The sequence below is a fragment of the Dermacentor variabilis genome, chromosome 1 (assembly GCF_050947875.1).
Source record: "Dermacentor variabilis isolate Ectoservices chromosome 1, ASM5094787v1, whole genome shotgun sequence".
Taxonomy (NCBI): domain Eukaryota; kingdom Metazoa; phylum Arthropoda; class Arachnida; order Ixodida; family Ixodidae; genus Dermacentor; species Dermacentor variabilis.
In genome coordinates, this window is record NC_134568.1 from 252,518,458 (window position 1) to 252,536,517 (window position 18,060).

The 18,060-nt window shown below is 49.2% G+C and overlaps 1 protein-coding gene across 1 annotated transcript; it reads right to left on the minus strand.

Annotated features, from left to right (window-relative positions):
* Positions 1-206: 206 nt before the first annotated feature.
* Positions 207-16,539, minus strand: LOC142560925 (tubulin beta-4B chain-like). The gene is made up of 7 exons (XM_075673349.1): positions 16,389-16,539; positions 10,960-11,068; positions 4,691-4,801; positions 3,368-3,612; positions 2,688-2,887; positions 594-1,030; positions 207-458 (listed from the first exon to the last, which is right to left on the minus strand). The coding sequence occupies exons 1-7, from the start codon at positions 16,443-16,445 to the stop codon at positions 277-279; spliced, it is 1,341 nt and encodes a 446-aa protein (XP_075529464.1). The 5' UTR covers positions 16,446-16,539; the 3' UTR covers positions 207-276.
* Positions 16,540-18,060: the final 1,521 nt, after the last annotated feature.

Below are 18,060 nucleotides of genomic sequence, written 5' to 3' on the forward strand. Positions count from 1 at the left end.
CGCTGACAGATGTTGTTAGTGGTCGATGTCCCCAATTACTGGTCATACGCACGTATCAAAGTGCTCATCGCACTTGATGCTCACGGCATCGCTTGCGACATTCATGATGGACTTTTGCTATGAAGGACGCGCCGTGTACGTTTCCCCCCCCCCCCCCCCATCAAGCACAAATTTCTAGCAATAACAAATAATCTGCGCCAGTCAACTGGCTTGCCAAATATATATAATTTATTTTATCGGAAACCTCCAATTCTGTAATCCAGCGGTGGCAGTCGTTTAAGCAGTGTCAGCAAGGGCGTCTTCGTCGTCGAACTCGCCCTCGTCGTCGGCCGTGGCCTCCTGGTACTGCTGGTACTCGGACACGAGATCGTTCATGTTCGATTCGGCCTCAGTGAACTCCATCTCGTCCATGCCTTCTCCGGTGTACCAGTGAAGGAAGGCCTTGCGACGGAACATGGCTGCATTGACAAACACCAGAAGCATTAACTGCGGAACGAGAATACTACGAAACTGCTAGATGTGCACGAAAAACACGAGCACCGTTTAATTAAGAGCACTTTAATTCGAACGGTTGGGAGGAGAAGGTAACTGACCAGTGAATTGTTCAGAGATCCGCTTGAAGAGCTCCTGGATGGCGGTGCTGTTCCCGATGAACGTTGCTGACATCTTGAGACCGCGGGGCGGAATGTCACAGACGGCAGTCTTGACGTTGTTGGGGATCCACTCGACGAAGTAGCTCGAGTTCTTGTTCTGCACGTTCAGCATCTGCTCGTCGACCTCCTTCATGCTCATGCGACCACGGAAAATGGTGGCGACTGTGAGGTAGCGGCCGTGGCGCGGATCGCACGCAGCCATCATGTTCTTTGCGTCAAACATCTGCTGAGTGAGCTCCGGCACAGTCAACGCTCTGTACTGCTGGCTGCCTCGCGACGTCAGTGGAGCGAAGCCAGGCATGAAGAAGTGGAGACGTGGGAAAGGCACCATGTTGACAGCCAGTTTGCGCAGATCAGCGTTCAGCTGGCCGGGAAACCTGCAAAAGTTTTCGGCTCAGTACTGGAGGGCGCGTGCGTGCGTCTCGCGTTGCGAAACTGAGAGAACATTTTTTCTAGACGTTTCAGCGAAAAATCAACTATTATTATGCGAATACTTATGCGAAGCATGGTAACCATGTTCCCACGGCATCAGTGACGCTTGTTTCAGCAAATAATCATCTGGTCGCATTTTTCAAGCGACACACTTCGCCCTTGCATGGATTATAGGTAAAAGTGGGGTAAAATTCACCACAATATAATCAAGTTGGTGCTAGTTTCTTGTTCTTATTGAAAATGGTGAGAGAAAAAAAGCGCAATAAGCACCTTCTCTGGGCCGGTGCACTTTTGATCAGAAAAAATGAGGGCATTGCAGCTAGCAGAATTATTAAATAAAATTATTCCCGGGGCAAGATGAGTCGGATAGGGAGGGGCGAAAGGAGCCAACCTCTGCAGAAATAACAAAGGTCACTACTTACAAGCCAAACACTTGTAGTATACTGCGCAGACCCCCACACAGGATTGGTGTATTAAATCCACACAGAGCCCGGTATTGTCTCCTTCTATAACTTCTTGCAAACTAAGCATCGTCAGTACCCATTGGCGCAAGCGTCGTCCAGGGTAAAAGACTTTCACGGGCTCAGGCACTGAGTGTACACTTTCTCCCTCGCTTTCTTGAGCCTTCCTCTTCAATTTTCTGCTTTCTTAAAGAAGGGGAGGGAGTTTGTGGCTGCTGGGCAGACTAGCCACACTTTGACAAAACCAACCTCGCTCTGTACGCCAGGTCAAACTCAAAATTCGGTCTACGAGCTCTCTTTCGTTTGTGTCCAAAAGCACGCGTCGTTTAGTACCAAGCGTTTTCCCATAAAGCGTTTGGAATCTGCACACATCAAGTTTTCGCACACGCATCGTAGACCATCCCTCGGCACACCGAAAGCTTTCGCCACCGCACGAATGCAGTGAGTTCGCTCTCGAATGACTTGCAGTGCTTCTTGCGTGTCATTTTCAACCCTCGAAGCCCTGGATGTCTTCCGCTTGTAAGTGTCAAACATCCTAGACAAGACGATAATAAATCTATAGCGTAACCAAGTTAGAATGAGCTTCACAAAAATAATTTTAGGTCTCTTGGGAAACTTTATGGTGCGTTTTGCCCCTCTCGCTCAGAATCCTAGTCAGAGAATTCCATCACTATTAAACTTAAACACATCGCGCTTATATTTTGCCTGAGCGTAGTTAACGAAGGGAAGAAATAAAACAACATCTTAACATGCCGCGTCAGAGTACCAAGGCTGCGGTGTGCACACTCCAAAAAACGACTAAGCTTATTTTTGCCTCTTTAAAGCGGGCTGTTAACTCGCAAGCTCTCAGTTCGTTTTTTTTTCCGGCGTCCTTAGGCAACTCACATCAGTTTTGAACTAAGCAAGGGGGACAAGTAGCGACATATTTAGGTAAAATATCAAACCACTAAGATTTTCCAGCTTGAAGATATTGCGCGACAAACTCAAAATGACACTCCGCATTTCCTTCTCACTCGGTATGACAGGGTTTTGTAACCTCCACTACTCTCTGAATGCACCAGGTTGTCTGACCTGTCTCGCACGTACTGACGTGACTGGGGTCAACCACGAACCCTGTGAAAAGCAAACAGCTTCAAATTACCTAAGACACGTGGTGACTCCGGACATTGTGACAGAAACCAGATGGTTGAGATCTCCGTAGGTGGGAGTGGTGAGTTTGAGTGTTCGGAAGCAGATGTCATACAGGGCCTCGTTGTCGATGCAATAGGTCTCGTCGGTGTTCTCCACCAGCTGGTGCACAGACAGGGTGGCATTGTACGGCTCGACGACGGTGTCGGATACCTGCAGTGTATGCAGTCGTGATTGCTTATCTTTCGGCCCAATAATAAAATAATTCATAAAATCCTTACCACATCCAGTTTATCGCAGGGTTTTGCTTGTTTACGTGCTTCATTTCACCCTCTTTTTGTTAGGGTTCTATCGTACGCGCGCGTACGCTTGTAAACTTATTTGCAACTACTTTCACCGTTTATGTACAATGTATATGCCGCCATTCAACTGTCAGCATGTTGCTGGTTACGTGGCAGTGCTACGCAGGTACGTACATGTGCTCTAAGGTATTGCGAAAGGATGCGCACATGCACATAAAACTTTTAATAGCATGAACACTTTGAAGGAAATTTGATTCGTACCTGCTTGAAGTTTGCTACTCGCGGTTTTTCATAGAAATGTATTGCCGTCTTGTTCAGGTGTACGGGACGCCGGAAGGCGACTGAAGTAGCATGCCTTTGCAGCCATGGACGCTCGCACGGTCCTACGCACCTTTGGGGAAGGCATGACGCTGAATGTGTTCATGATGCGGTCCGGGTATTCCTCCCGGATCTTGGAGATGAGCAGTGTGCCCATGCCGGAACCCGTGCCACCGCCCAGCGAGTGTGCCAGCTGGAATCCCTGCAGGCAGTCGCAGCTTTCGGCCTCTTTGCGTACCACGTCCAGGACGGAGTCCACAAGCTCGGCACCCTCCGTGTAGTGGCCCTTGGCCCAATTGTTGCCCGCACCGCTCTGACCTGCGAGCATCGTGTCGTAAGTTCCAGACCGTTTGCAGACTTGGCACAGAAGACGCCCATATTGAGCTGTGCCCTAAATAAGTGTCCATCAAGTGTGCGAGCAGAGCTTCTGCGTCAGTGGTCATTGGCCTAACGGCGTCATATCGACCATTTCTCAAATCACAAATCTTACCAAACACTTTGAAATCGGGAGTTCCAAGAGCGATAGTGCTGTCACATATCGTGAATTAACTGCGGTGCGGCCGGAAAATTTTGTCACGTCTATCAGACTGTCTTTAAGGAAGCAATATGACATAATTCTCCAACAGTGAATTCCTTGTGGATCTCCAGAAGAGTACATCTGATTAGACGTACACGTAGAGGGGAGAAGGGGAAAATTTGATGCCAGGAAGGCGTAGAAATCGTGCATGAGTCAGCTTGCTCCTTCTATACTCATGCACTTGTGGAAGAGGGAAGTGGCGAAGGGGGAACAACAAAACAGATGAATGCAGATCAAGGGGATGGGTCCGCTACATAGCTCAAAGGCAGTTTCTACGTCAACGTCGGACGAAGAGTTTAGAAAAGTCTCTACTGCTTCTCTCTCAATGTTAGGGTCACGCCATTGACCAAATACAAAACTGCGAAGTGCCAGCAGACGGTGACGGGCGATACGTGTCCTTCTCATTTCCGACATACATCCGAGAATTTTTAGAAAATTATCTGTCCCAACTAGTGAGCAGACTGCTGGTCTTTGTTTTTCACTCTGCACGGTAGTGGAAATCAAAGGTTAGGTAACATGCCTCAGCCATATAGACCGAGTCCTTTCTTTCGGTCGGCCCTGTCGCTATCTTTTTTTAGTTGCCTGTTTGAGAAAATTCTGGAACAAGAGAAGTCAAGACAAGAACCATAAAGACCGACTTGACTCATGGTACTTCTAGTTAAGACTAGCACGCCGCATTGCTCCCACCATGGCGCACCTGTGCACGCGCGCTCTACCGATACGCCCAACCGAAGGCGGTAGGATTTTAATCATTCTTACCGTCGTTTGCCAATGTGATACAAAACCACCAACATGCAGAGATTTAAAAGCACTATTTACCAAATATAAAGTTATCGGGCCTGAACAGCTGTCCGAAGGGTCCTGATCTGACGGAGTCCATTGTTCCTGGCTCCAAGTCCAGTAGGATGGCACGGGGCACATACTTGCCGCCTGAAACAAAGAAAAAGAAAACAATATTTCACTCAACCACCCGCCCACTACAACTGCAGACCTTATTTACGCATGGTCTTGGAACCTCACCGATAGCTCTGTGTATGAGATGCATGCACAGAAAATGTCCACCATCAAAGCAAGTCGGTCATATTTGTCCGGAAAAGTATGCGTGCAGTGGAGAGAGCGCACGCTTTAGTAGAAAGTGTATACATTGTCACTAGTCATGGGTCTTGAGTTTCATGTTAATTAAGCACAACGTTAATGAGCTTTTCTAACTGTTTGCGGCTTTAGCTGTGGCGCTGTCTATCCAGTGGACATATGGTAGCACTTGCTAGCACATGATGTGCCTGAACACGCCGATATACAGTTAGGTTTTCTGAACCAAAAATAACACCTGTGTGTTACAGCGTGCGCTGTCTGATATTTCAAAAAAGTAATACAGTATTGTAAGAAGGCTGCCAAAACCGCACCATGACAACGCAGCGCAAATGATGGAATTGACGCTAGAAAAGTCCTTATATATGTCTGCAACGGGGCAAGCGAACGTATTATCACCAATAGTTTTTAGAGAACTAAGCAAACATGTAGAGCTAGAAAGCAAGCGAACGCACACACTTTGGTATATTTAGGGGAGGAAAGGTTAAAGAAATACTATCTCATATTCCTTGAAGTTCTATCACATGACAGCATTGATGCGGCACCGTAAAGAAGAAAGAATAAATAAGGGGGGGGGGGGGGGGCAGCGGGGACGCGGGTGATAGGTCCATTGGCTCCTGCACTAGGCGTTCGTAATCTCGTCTTTGATAAGGTTATACCTAGCCACACTGCTGAAATCGGCACCGCTTCTCTCTCTCTCTCTCTCTCTTTCACTGTTTCTACTACTTTTTGTGTATACTCACTTCATACTGAAAAACGCCGACCACGTTGCCCAAACGTGAACTATAGACACCAACAAGTTTTCCATAAGCACTATAAACAATGCTTGATCAGCGCTATCTACACCTAAGGTATGTCAGGAACGTTACGCATAGAGAGTCCGTGACGATGACGACGTAAGCATGTCGTACTGGACAAAAGTACAACCTCGCTACTTCAGAAATAATCGCTTCAAACTATATGCATCAAACTATACGCGTCAAACGCATATAGTCGAGCAGTCTATAAACTGCTCGACGCGCAAAACAAAATGTTACTATCCTCGAGCTGTACACGCGACTTCCTATTTTCGTCATTTTCCCCCCCTCTTCATTTTAATTGTTCGGAACCAATGCAGTTCGACGCTATTGCTTGCCTGTGTGGAGAAAGGCAACGTTTCTTTCTTCTCTTTTTCGGTGTATAAGTATATCGGACTCTTGGTTCAGACTTTATTATCGAAAAGAAAAACAGGGGAAGAAGCATAAGAAGCTCTCAAAGTAGCAAATTTAGCCTCTCCTACGGGCACGATCGCAAGGCAACACCGCGCCGCTGTACGAGTGGTATAGTTATGAGCCGCATAGCTGTAAACAATGGGAGCTAACGCGCTTGGTTCTGCCTTTCGACCCAGTGACACACTTCCACGAGCCGAGAGGAGAGGAGTGGCGGCGTCCACTGGCCGCGCTGGCCGGCAGCAGCAGCTGCGTCACGCGCGTTCCAAAACGCGCCTCCTCGACTGTGTGCGCGCAGAAAACAAAGATAAGCGCGGCTACCGCGCTGGATGCACGTTGGACGGCGCCGGACAACGCGAGGCAAACCTGTTTCCTCTTTAGGCCCCTGGCCCGCGCAGAGAAGTGACCGGATCGGCCCACATCGGAAAGAGGCGACACGCGGGGCCAGGGCACGTCACCGAGCTAGCACGGGAGGACAGGCGGCGTCCTTTTATGGCGACTACAGCCCGCACTACTGGGTCGAACGCCTCCGCTCGCGGTCCACGCACGCGCAGGCTCCCACACGCGCCCTCGTACCAATGGGGCGGGGAACAAACCAGACGGCGTGCAGTCGCCTCTCCGTGGAAGGACGCACCAACGGAGAGCCGACAACGCTGCAGGCAGCCCGCGACACATGCGCGTTGCTTCTTCCCGTACGACACGAAGCAACTCAAAATTACAGACACGTTAACATCTGTTTAGAACATGCAGAAGCGCCCAGCTCTCTGTGGCCGCATGGACGCATACACACAACTGGTATTCACGCTGCTAGAGAACGAAGCGCTCAGAAGGGTTCAAGATGTACAGATCCGCAATCGTCAAACTCTTTTCGATGCTTTTCGTGCGCCACACTAGGGTCCGCAGTGCGCCGTGAAACGTCACCGTGCAGCACGTTCTTTACGCACGACCTCGGAACGAGGCAGAAGTTGCATTTACGGCTGTTTAACCGTTGCTGCGAAAATATTGCTGCGGTGCTTGTTTCATGCGCGCTTTCCCGCCTCTTCTCGAGTCCTTGTCGTAAGCTATCGCTCCCCCGCTACCAACTTCCACTCTGCAATCAAAATATCGTGGAACGTTCGACGTCACCACGAAGTGCTCCCTGCTCAGGGCACCGACGCAACGTTCCGTGCCACGGATTCAATTAGGTGGTGGCAGGAGCAAATCATTATTTTTTCAAAGCACTGCATCTGCCGAAAGTGCGCGAGGGCGTTTGCACGTGGCACTCGCTGCAGTGGCTTTGTGGTTGTAGCGTTCTGCTGCATGACATAGATGCAGGTAGTGGGTTCGATTCCTGGCGTCGATGGACACATTGCGGTGGGGGCGGACGTTAGAAAAAAAAACGCTCTTGTGTGTTTTAAATGTTTTAGATGCAAGTACTAAATAACCCCTTTCGATAAAGGCGGATCTATAAAAAAAGCGAATAAAAAGTCTTTGTACATAGATTTACTTTAACCTCGTCAATAAATAAGTGTAATTCAATAATCCAATCTGCACATTACAATGCGAACAAAATTTTGGAAGAGTGGAGGGTGCGCCTATATATCTTTACATCACCGCAACATCAATGCGCTGCTGTACCTGCGTTTATGGCACTACCGTCGCACGTACTAATGGGACGGCGCCTGAAAGTACGGCACTGAACACGCTCCCCGTGACCGTCGACAGAAGAAGACACCGTCGGTGAGACAGCGGATGGCGCAAGGTTCAAGCGAAGAAGAGCTTTAATGAAAGCTTGGTCGAGAGAGGCTCGGAGCGCAGTGTCTGCGCAAATGGGCATCGGCGCCATATAGACATCGAGTTCACGGACGACAAAGCTCGGAAGTGGCGCGCACGTTCTCAAGCCCCTTCACTTCCTTACGGTCTCGCAAACTGACACTGAAAGCCACAAAAGAAAAAAGAAAAAGCGCCAATGAACCTGGTCTTCTTTGGAACGGTTGTAAGAAAGAAATGAAGAGGAGAGAAAATACCGGTCCGTGAACTCTGAAATTTTCCGGTGCTGGTTTGACGGCTGGGCACTCGCCAGCGTAATGGACGAACGAGACTGCGTGAACTTGGCCCACTCGGCGGCAAGCACAAAGGAGGGCGGCCAGTGCGGAACAGGATGCGCACGTCATTACGCCTGGTCGTTACACCCGCGGCCCGGGTTACGTGCTGACTCGGCTGCTTCGGCCAGTTGCTCTTACTCTTGGTGGTGTGGGAGGCGGGAGCCTTCGTGTCGCATGGACTTCGCGGAGGAGAAGAAAGGAAGAAAATGTCGCTTCAGACAGCACGCGCCTTTGTGGTCTATTTGTTGTCTTTTTTTTTTTTTTGGGGGGGGGGGGTCTTTAGCAGTGCATTCACCGCAAGTGTAAGCACCGTATGGGCGGCTTGCACGGAAAGACCGCCAATTTGGGCAATTAGGAAGAACAACTGTGCATATCAATTACGCCTATACGCGCAACGTGGTTAACCTCTTGCAACCTGCATGAAAGCTGATTTTTTTTCTGGGGGGGGGAGGGGGGTGTGGACAAGCGATTGTATGTAACACCGTCTCTCTGCCTTGTTTTTCTTTTTTTTTTTGCATCCAAGGGCCTCCAGACCGTGGCCTGAATTTTTTCTCGGTGGGGTGGGGGGTTGCGGCCGGGCACGCGTTTGACCTGGGAGGGAGGGAACGAGGGAGGGAGGGGCAGGCGAGCGTGGTCCCACGTCGTTTCATGCAAGGTATCGTAGTATGTAAAAATTTCGCAGGGGGCACGTGCCCGCTGTGCAGACCCCCCCCACCCCCAACTCCCACCGGCTAACCCCCTGCCCCAAAACTGTAAACGTCACCTACTACCCCTTCCCCATCTTTGCAGAACGGAAGAGACCGAAGCGAAAAAGAAGGTAAGGACGAGAATGTAGCACCTCTATACTCTAACGTCGCTGCTGTCGACAATCAAGCCTCTTTCGCGGTAATGTATTTTAAAGAGTACTGCATCACTTATAGCCCCGAAGGAACTGAGATAGGAGTTGCTATTTATTGGATGTCGAACACGGCTGGGAAAGCAGCTCGAGCGGCGGCACGGAGCAGTTCATGTAAAGCGACAGGACGAGCGAGAGACAGTGAAGAGGTGGGGTGAGGTGGCTAGCACTAGTTTACCTTGCAAACCATTGGTTTTAATTTGCATTTTTTTACGTACGAAATGGATTTAGCGTGAGCTGTACGGATTATTTTCTCCAATTGTAACTTTTGAAATCTTGCCCCGTAGTATTGGTCTTGTCTTGGGAAAACAATCTTGCCAGCGAGAGTTTCACGAATATTTATTTTGACTTCCCTAGAACAAACAGCAGTGCCGCCGCATCTTCGCGATGTCACACTGTCCAACGTGTCTATAAGTCGACGTATCACGTGACTGAAAGGGTGTGAGCTTGTAACGGTTCGGAAAGCGAACCGTTACAAGTTTGCAGCCTGCAGCTCGCCGATGCCATGGTACGCCGCGCCGTCGAATACGACATGCAGCGCGACGGTAAGATGGCTGCGGCACTGCAATAACTGGTGGAACCTGTTGTAGCAACACTGCAGCTATGAGGGACTTGTTGGTTGCACTTTATTGGTACGACTAGTCGCATACGCGATGTCTTCTTATTTAGCCTTTTTTTCTATTGAACAGGAATCGCACGTGGTATCATGACGTCCGATATATATATATATATATATATATATATATATATATATATATATATATATATATATATATATATAGAGAGAGAGAGAGAGAGAGAGAGAGAGAGAGAGAGAGAGAGAGTGCAGAAACCATCGACGATGATTGTCTATGTAAGCGAACAGTACGAACGAGCGAATGAGAGAGCGAGCATTTTCCTTACCGAGTCCGACCGACGACCGGCCAACCACAAGAACGCTCGAATGAGCCAAAGAAAGCTATTGGAAATGCCATCGTGTTATGGAAGCGCTGTCTGAATGCACCTGATACACTTAAGTCGACAGAAATTAGTTTAAATGGATATGCAAGACGATGTTACTTTTACATATATGACGCATACGGCACATCAGTTGCCGAAAAGTATTCCGCCTTGTTGAATGTGTTGCTTGAGAACGCGTTCTGTGCAAAGGCACAGATGTAGGGCTATATGGCGCCGTCCCTTCACCCCGCCGCCACATAAAGAAAAAAAAAAAAGAAAGGAGAGCTCCGTTGTGTCTGGATGCGCACTGTATATACGAGACATCCACATCAAGGCAATCTCCAGCGACTTCTTCTGTCGTCTTCTTTTGAGGAGTAGGAGGAGCCTTAAACATTTTTTTTTTTTTTTACTTTCCAAATGCTCTCCATCCACGCCAGCTGCGCTAACCGTACACATCCCGAGCCATCACACCAGCTGAGTGATTCTCTTCTGAACCCAGTTTTCGTTCCCTTGGTACCCGTTCTGCTGCTCTAAAGCGACCACCGGCTGTCTGTTCTACGTAGCACATGTCCTGCGCGAGTTCACGTGATCTTAATTTCTGCTACTCGCCTCAGTGTCTCTATTTCGCGCTCCCACGTGACTTCCACACATGAGCCTCGCACGAGATTCAACGGAAGCTAAAGGGTGCCCATCGGTCGTGCGCGGTCATTTTTCCAAGCACGTGTGTCACTCTGCCGAGCAGGCGAAGCACGAAACTCAGCTCATTTGCAGTGGCGCGTCGGAGAATCCGCTCGGGCGCACTGCGCGCGCTTCGGACGGCCGGACGGCCGGGGCGAGCTACGAGGCGTGGCGAGACGCCGGGCGGTCACTGACCCGAGGCCTCGTTGTAGTAGACATTGATCCTCTCCAGCTGCAGGTCCGAGTCTCCATGGTAGCTCCCCGTGGGGTCGATGCCGTGCTCGTCCGAGATCACCTCCCAGAACTGCGCAAAAGAGAAATTGGGATGCAGCATGCAGCTCGCATCCATGCGCGAGGCACTGCAGCCCGCAGAAACGAAGTTGCGTTACGAGGCTGCGCACTCGAGCGGGGCGGCGTCTGCCTGGACTCGGAGCGGGCGATGGAGCGATACGTGGGCGCCTAATGGCGCCAACCGCTTCTCTCGCGTACGAATTCGCTCAGCTCTTTCCCAAACGCGGGTTCTTTGAACCATCGCGTTGCGAAAATAGTAGAACACTAACTTCTGCTGAGTAGCAACAAATTTTACGGGAACCGTTGTCATTAAAGTGCCACTGAAGGGCCACAGGCCTTCAGGAGTACGCCGAGAAAAAGAAAATGTGACACCTAGAACACGGGTTCAAGTCCCGATGCAGATACCTCAGGCCTTACGCATTCTCCGGTATCATCACTTCAGGATCGATTAGTGTTGTTGCGCACCCCCCCCCCCTTCCAAAATAATTTTTAATCGAGAAAGGCGTACGCCGCAACAGAGACTGCCGGGTAGCTGCTCGTAACAGCGCAAGAAAAATGCAGTGGCAAAAGAAGCCGCTGGTGCACGACAGCACTGGTGGTCACCGCGAAACGTGGCCAGGATATTTGTGTAATTTCTGTTGAAAAGAAAGGAAGGCCGCCCACCCTCTCGCCCCCATTGGAGCCGCCCATGGACATCGCAGCTTGGTGGCATTCAGTCCCCCTTTCCAGTTGCGTTAAGGCCATTGCAGGGGTCACGTATGTTAGCCTGTCAGCGATCCTTCATACATTAATTGTGAATGAGAATTATAGGTAGCTTCCACAATAGTAGTTACGGTTGCTGCAAGAAATCTAGTGCAACACCGGTGACGCACATTCATCCCATTCTGCGTCTACCTCAGCTGTATTTCCCGTAAATTAAGAAATAAAGACAGAAAAAAGAAGAAAAAAAGATTAAGGCAAGCTGCTTTGGAGCATAGGCGTCCTAATGAGCATCTATGAAGAAGGCGCCACTGATCAGTCATTATCAGTGACGTGTCGAAAGGTGCACACACGCTTGTCGCTCGATATGGCGACGTATACGAAGAGGCCGGGAGTTCACGTACAATGCAGGGTAACGCTGTATAGAACTGCTCGTGGGTGTGACGCATCCGTCACAGGGAAACTGGTACGGGAAGATTCTATCTACACAGTGATGCCTTTGTCCGCCAGGGTAAAAAGAATGACCGCGTGAACAATCACTGCTGCGACAGTATGGCAGCGGACCCGAGAAGATGGAAAGGTGGCTTTATTTGAATTTATTTATTTATTGATAACTTTTCCATAAGTTCCGTTTAGTCAATGTTCGTTCAATTGTCTCGCGCTCTGTATAGACGGTGACAACATAAGGATGCAATAGCTAGTACAGCGCTGTTAAACTCGCAGATAATATGTGGATAGATGCGCCAATCAATTACGTTCGCTCATTTCTGTGACGTCATGGAGGATGCGAAGTTCTTTTAATATCGGCGTCTCTCAAGAACTACGTGTTGGAACGCGGTGTACAGTGCTGTCATCTCTCCTTACATCTCTTTGTTTTTTTTTTTCTCCTCTCCTTGGCCGCGGAAATGTGCAGGTGCCCAAACGAAATGCGAGACAATTACGACGCCAGCAGTTTTTCTTTTCTTGCACACTATCTGCCCCCTCCCCCTCCTTTTTTTTGTTCCCTGGAACAATCAAATCACCAAGCTTATCTTATATCCTTTGTTTCAAAAATGCAAAGCGCGCGAGTGTAAAAGCAGCGATATGCGCCGCGGTGTTTGCATAGCGGATGATGTACTCATATACTGGTGCTAATGGCACTGTTGATGACGTTAGCGTGAAATGTTGCCCAGGAGAATTTCTTTGGCTGTGAACGACACGACGACAATTACGCTCACACCACCGTCTGGAAATAAAGCTTTCAGTTATGCAATCGGGCCAATATCGCATTTTCCCTAAAGAGGTGGAGACACCCGATTTATTGTGCCAAATAGGGACAACACGAACCTCTTGGTGAAAACTAGAGCGCCCCTCGCTTAATTATAAGGCGTGCTACTACATTACCGAGCTTCACTACCGACTATAGCTTCAGCTCCCGTAGGCTGCCAAATAAAGAAGATTTTAAGAAAGCAAAGGAAATAAGTGTGTGCTCTTTATTCGGCCAGGCGCATAAGGGCATACGCATCGCGGGTAATGAGGTGTACGAGAAGACGAAGGGAATCATTAGGACAACAGTGGAATGTGTATTTCAAATCAGCGGCGTATTTGCGTTGCCAGGCAACGAAATGCGTCCGCGCGGCGCTTGAGAGATTGCGTACGTGCCCGAGGGGCTCCAGTATAGCCCGGCATATAGACAAGCGGAATGTGAGCAGACAGCCACTGCGGAATTGCGGCGTCCCGAGGGAATCGCATAACAAAACGTCGCTGCTTTCGAGCCAGCACCCATCGATTATTAGACTGTGGCTGACGACACAGGAGCAAGTATACTTGTCAAGTGAAGTGGCGCCGACCGCATTACAATGTTAAGCTATAGAGTGCACTTCAACGTTCAAGCTGTCAGTAGTCGTAGGTCCTCTTGCGAAGGTCCAAGGTTCATTGACTAAATGCAGGCGTATGGGAGGCGGTGATGATCTTGAAGAGGAAATTATGTATCTCGGCTATAGCTAAATGGATTGGGGGGGGGGGGGGGGGAGGGCATGTTAGCCGAAGAGCGCATTGCAAGTTCTCTTCACTTTGTACGTTCCTGTAAACTCGCCCTGCCAACACTTCGCCCCTAAACGTATCCTCACCTGTTCTTAGAAGTCGGCTCCTGCGTGTCTGCATTCAGCCAGGTTACGTACGAGGGATCTTGATCCTTCCTATAGGAACCTACAACTTTACTCCGGCTGCGAGCCTCAGTGAAGCGTCACGGCACAGGCCGTGCGCCACGCAGCCATGTTCTGATAAGAGGTGCTCGTCCGCATACGTAAAACTAACCTTGATGCTGACGCGATCGCTCGGCCAGTAATAAGCTATGGCTACATGCATAACAATGCTCACCGTGACTTTTAGCACACGGTATTCTTGTATTAATTACTTGAAGATCTGCGCCTAAACTAAATTTTCATTTCGAAGCAACTGTTACTGCATTAATGGGTTTCTTTTCGTTCACTCAAAAGAAGCCCATGTTCCGATCACAGTGCGCCGAGGTTTGGCCACCGAAAAATGATCTGGCCCGGCGGATAACGTAACTAAGGGAGCCCAATATTTTTCTCCCTGACACATTTAATGATCCGCTCAGCAGGTGGCTCCCACATGGCGCGGAAGGGCTTCGTTATAGGCGTTTTTCGGCTTCGTTTACGCCAATGCGTCATGCAGAGCGGATTTCCCTTCGCTTGCTCCTTGTACGTGGGTTCAGGGACGGCCGTAGGCGGAAGCGTCTCCCGGTGCGGCCCCAGCAAGGCTTCGCACCCCTCTGAACGTGGCCCGCCACAAGCGCCAGTGCATCATTACGCTGAACCGCAATAACCAATGGTCCGCGTGCGTTCCTCTAATCCAAGTAACCTACTCCTAATTTGACCTCGCAGAACAGTTCCTCTGCTTTCTTTTCTACGGTGTTACATCTTCTCTCCTTACGAATTTATTTTTGCGACGCAGTGGTAGTAAGCCGCATAGCTCCCCTACCGAGTTAATCTTTTTGTGCCGCTTAGACAATGAAAAAAAGTGATTAATTACTCGTTTCGTATTCGGAGTAGTCCGATACAAGTATCCATTCCTTCTGTGCCGAATAGGGCGGCAGCGAACAACAGGTTCCCCCGTGGCTCCGAACAGTGGTCCACTGTTGCGGCCGTGCATACATGCTGGCTGGCGGAAGGTCACCGGCGGAGCGTGGCGCCTCAGCAGCCGTTTGTTTGCCGAAGGCGGCCCACGATTCTTTTCCGGGGGAGCGATACCAAACAGTCGGGACGCTTACCGTTGCTGCGGTAAGCGAGCGCCCTTCGGCCTCGACATTCTGCTACGGTCGCCGTATCACGCGCGAACCGCTGCGGTTGGCCCGCACGGCCCCGAATGGAACGACGCGTGGGCTGCCGTAAACGCTGCGCTCGGCTGCCCCGGATCGAAACGCCACTTCCTGCTCGCAAACTGAGGCTTTTTGTTGGGCCTCCTGCAACAAACTTGACGCCTCTTCATTTTCTTTTTTCTTTTTTTTTTGTTTTGTTTTATGCGCTTGTCGCAGAGAGTCTTACGACTGGTGGGTTATCTCTATTTGTACTATCCCTGCCTCGGCTGCCGAAAGACAGGTGACATTGCATTTTATCGTAATATAAAAACGATCTCGCGCTGACGCCTCCGCATTTCGTTGAAAGAGATACTCGACCACCGCTGCACGTAACTGAATGTGCCACTTCGGTTTATGTAATGTTACGTCGTACTGGCCCGGAGGCTGCTTCAACGAACGAAAACGGTGTCTGACACAAAAAAAAAAAAAACAAAGGAGAGAGAGAGAGAGAACAAACAAAAATATCAAACACGAAATAAATGCCGCGCATATATCGTCCGAGGCGCGCACAAAACTTGACTGGTTGGTCCCTGCCTACTTCGGCCAGTAGCACTAACACTTCCACGACCCACCCAGAGTTGCCATCGCATGCGTGACGAGAGGGAGTTGCGTTTCTACGTGTTTTCACTGGATGCAAGTTTCCATACCTTGCTAGTCTTCACTCAATGCGCTGAAAAAAAAAAGCGTTTGACGGGAAATAGACAATACTAAACTCGACGGGACGTCTCCATCAAATTCGCCCCCTCCCCCGCGACGCATCCACCCCAACACTACTCCCATCCCCAATGCTTCACAACTGTTTATATATATATATATAGTATTGTCTATATATATATATATATATATATATATATATATATATATATATATATAATGTGTGTGTGTGTGCGTGTGTGTGTCGGTTATTGCTACATAAAACATCTCGCTCACTGAGATCACGAGACCAAAATCACGCTGCCGTAACTGTCAAATCATCGTCATTAGCCGTTTGATATTGGTCGATGCGGTGACGTCACCGCGAGGGAGTGGTCGTCACACGCGCGCGTTTCGGATCACTTCGGGGGCACTGCGAGTCTACGCGGAAACCAAGCCACCGCGCGGCTACTTGGTTTGCACGGATTCCCGCAGCAGAAAGCGCTCGCAACCTCCGCAGGGTCGCTGGACCGGAAGGTGGGCACCTCTTCTCTGACAGGTGGTCGGCACGACACACGCGCGTCTGCGCCGCCGGAGTAGCGAAATTTCACAGTGGACACCGACATTACAGTAATTTCCTCACCTTGGCGCCGATCTGGTTTCCGCACTGGCCGGCCTGGATGTGCACGATTTCTCGCATTTTGTTTCCTGTCTGTAATGGGCTCGCCGAACGACCTGCTGTACGTGTTGTCTGCCGACTACGGTCACCCAACTGAATCCAGCACCGCCTTCGAGTCGCGCTTTTATGCCCTCCTTCCCCGCGGGCGCGCTCAGCGGCGCCACCGTCGGCTTTCCCAAACATGGGCGTCCGCTGAGGCCGGCCCCGCAAACCGGTCCCTGGGGCCCACACACGCCGGCCGGGGTGTCTGCGCCGCTGCTCCCATAGCGCGGCAGCGGGCGCCCTTGTTTTTGTTTTGCCCGTCTGCCTCGGCCCCCAGTCGCAGAATGACAAACCAGCAGCTGAGGGTGCTTTCCCCACAAACAAGAATACGCCTGTTCCCGATACTCGCCTCCACTCCGCTCCTTATGAGCAGTATCATTACAATCCCGCTGCACATAGCTAGCCAGACTGGCGTACGAATAAGAAGACAGTGTCCTGACTCTGCGATATGAACTGCTCGAATTCATACGAGTCAGCGGTGGCCGCTCGCATATGGCATTAAATTATTTACGATGTTCTTTCTTTCTTCCTTTCGTCTTCTTTTCAGAAGACAGAGAAGAAGACGCACCTTATGCGCTTTTTTAATTGATTTCAAACGCTAACGTTAGTGCAGCACTCGACTGGGACAACTATATATATATATATATATATATATATATATATATATATATATATATATATATATATATATATATATATATATATATATATATATATATATATAACTAGAAGAAATGGGGTTAACCGAGGGGCCCGATTTTTATTAGTCATATCATAAGAAGCCAACAAACACTGACACCAAGGACAACATACATGAAATTACTTGTGCTTAATAAATGAAATAAAGAAACGATATATTAATGGCAATTAAAGTGGATGAAAAAACAACTTGCCGCAGGTGGGAACCGAACCCACAAACCGCGAAATGTGTAGGTTGTCGGTTCGGTACCCACCTGCGGCAAGTTGTTTTTTCATCCACTTTAATTTCCATTAATATATCGTTTCTTTATTTCATTTATTAAGCACAAGTAATTTCCCCTATGTTGTCCTTGGTGTCAGTGTTTGTTGGCTTCTTATGATTATATATATATATATATATATATATAAGGTATCAGGCATACTCCGCAAACACTATAACATTCTCACCCAAAGCGACAGGTTAAAGGCCGTTTTTCCTGAGCCACCTCGTGTCGTGTATAGGCGTTCGAAAAACATAGGCGACATACTAACCTTTTCAAAAAATCGCCACTTCTAACCCGACAGGTTGCAGCCGCTGCAATAAAACACGTTGCAGAGTCTGCCCTCATATAACGCCTACATTGACTGCCACCAGCACAGCCAGCCAATTCATGTTCACAATTAAAGGCAGTTTCAACTGTGATTCATGTAACGTAGTGTACTTGCTCGAGTGCGGCACTTGCGACATGCAATACATAGGCCAGACTGAAACACTTTTCAGGATCCCTTTTAACAATCACAGATCGCATGCCAAATCCCAACCGAACCTACCACTATCGAAACATGTTAACATGCCGGGCCACTCAATTAATAATCTCAAAGTAACCATACTCGAATATTGATTCCGCACCAGCCA

Excerpts from the sequence above, each read along its gene's own strand:
- LOC142560925 (XM_075673349.1), bottom strand. The coding sequence starts at position 16,445 with ATGCGAGAAATCGTGCACATCCAGGCCGGCCAGTGCGGAAACCAGATC. Across the intron at positions 4,802-10,959 it reads CTACTACAACGAGGCCTCGG|GCGGCAAGTATGTGCCCCGT; the intron begins GTCAGTGACCGC and ends TCTTTGTTTCAG. Across the intron at positions 1,031-2,687 it reads GGAGTCACCACGTGTCTTAG|GTTTCCCGGCCAGCTGAACG; the intron begins GTAATTTGAAGC and ends AAACTTTTGCAG.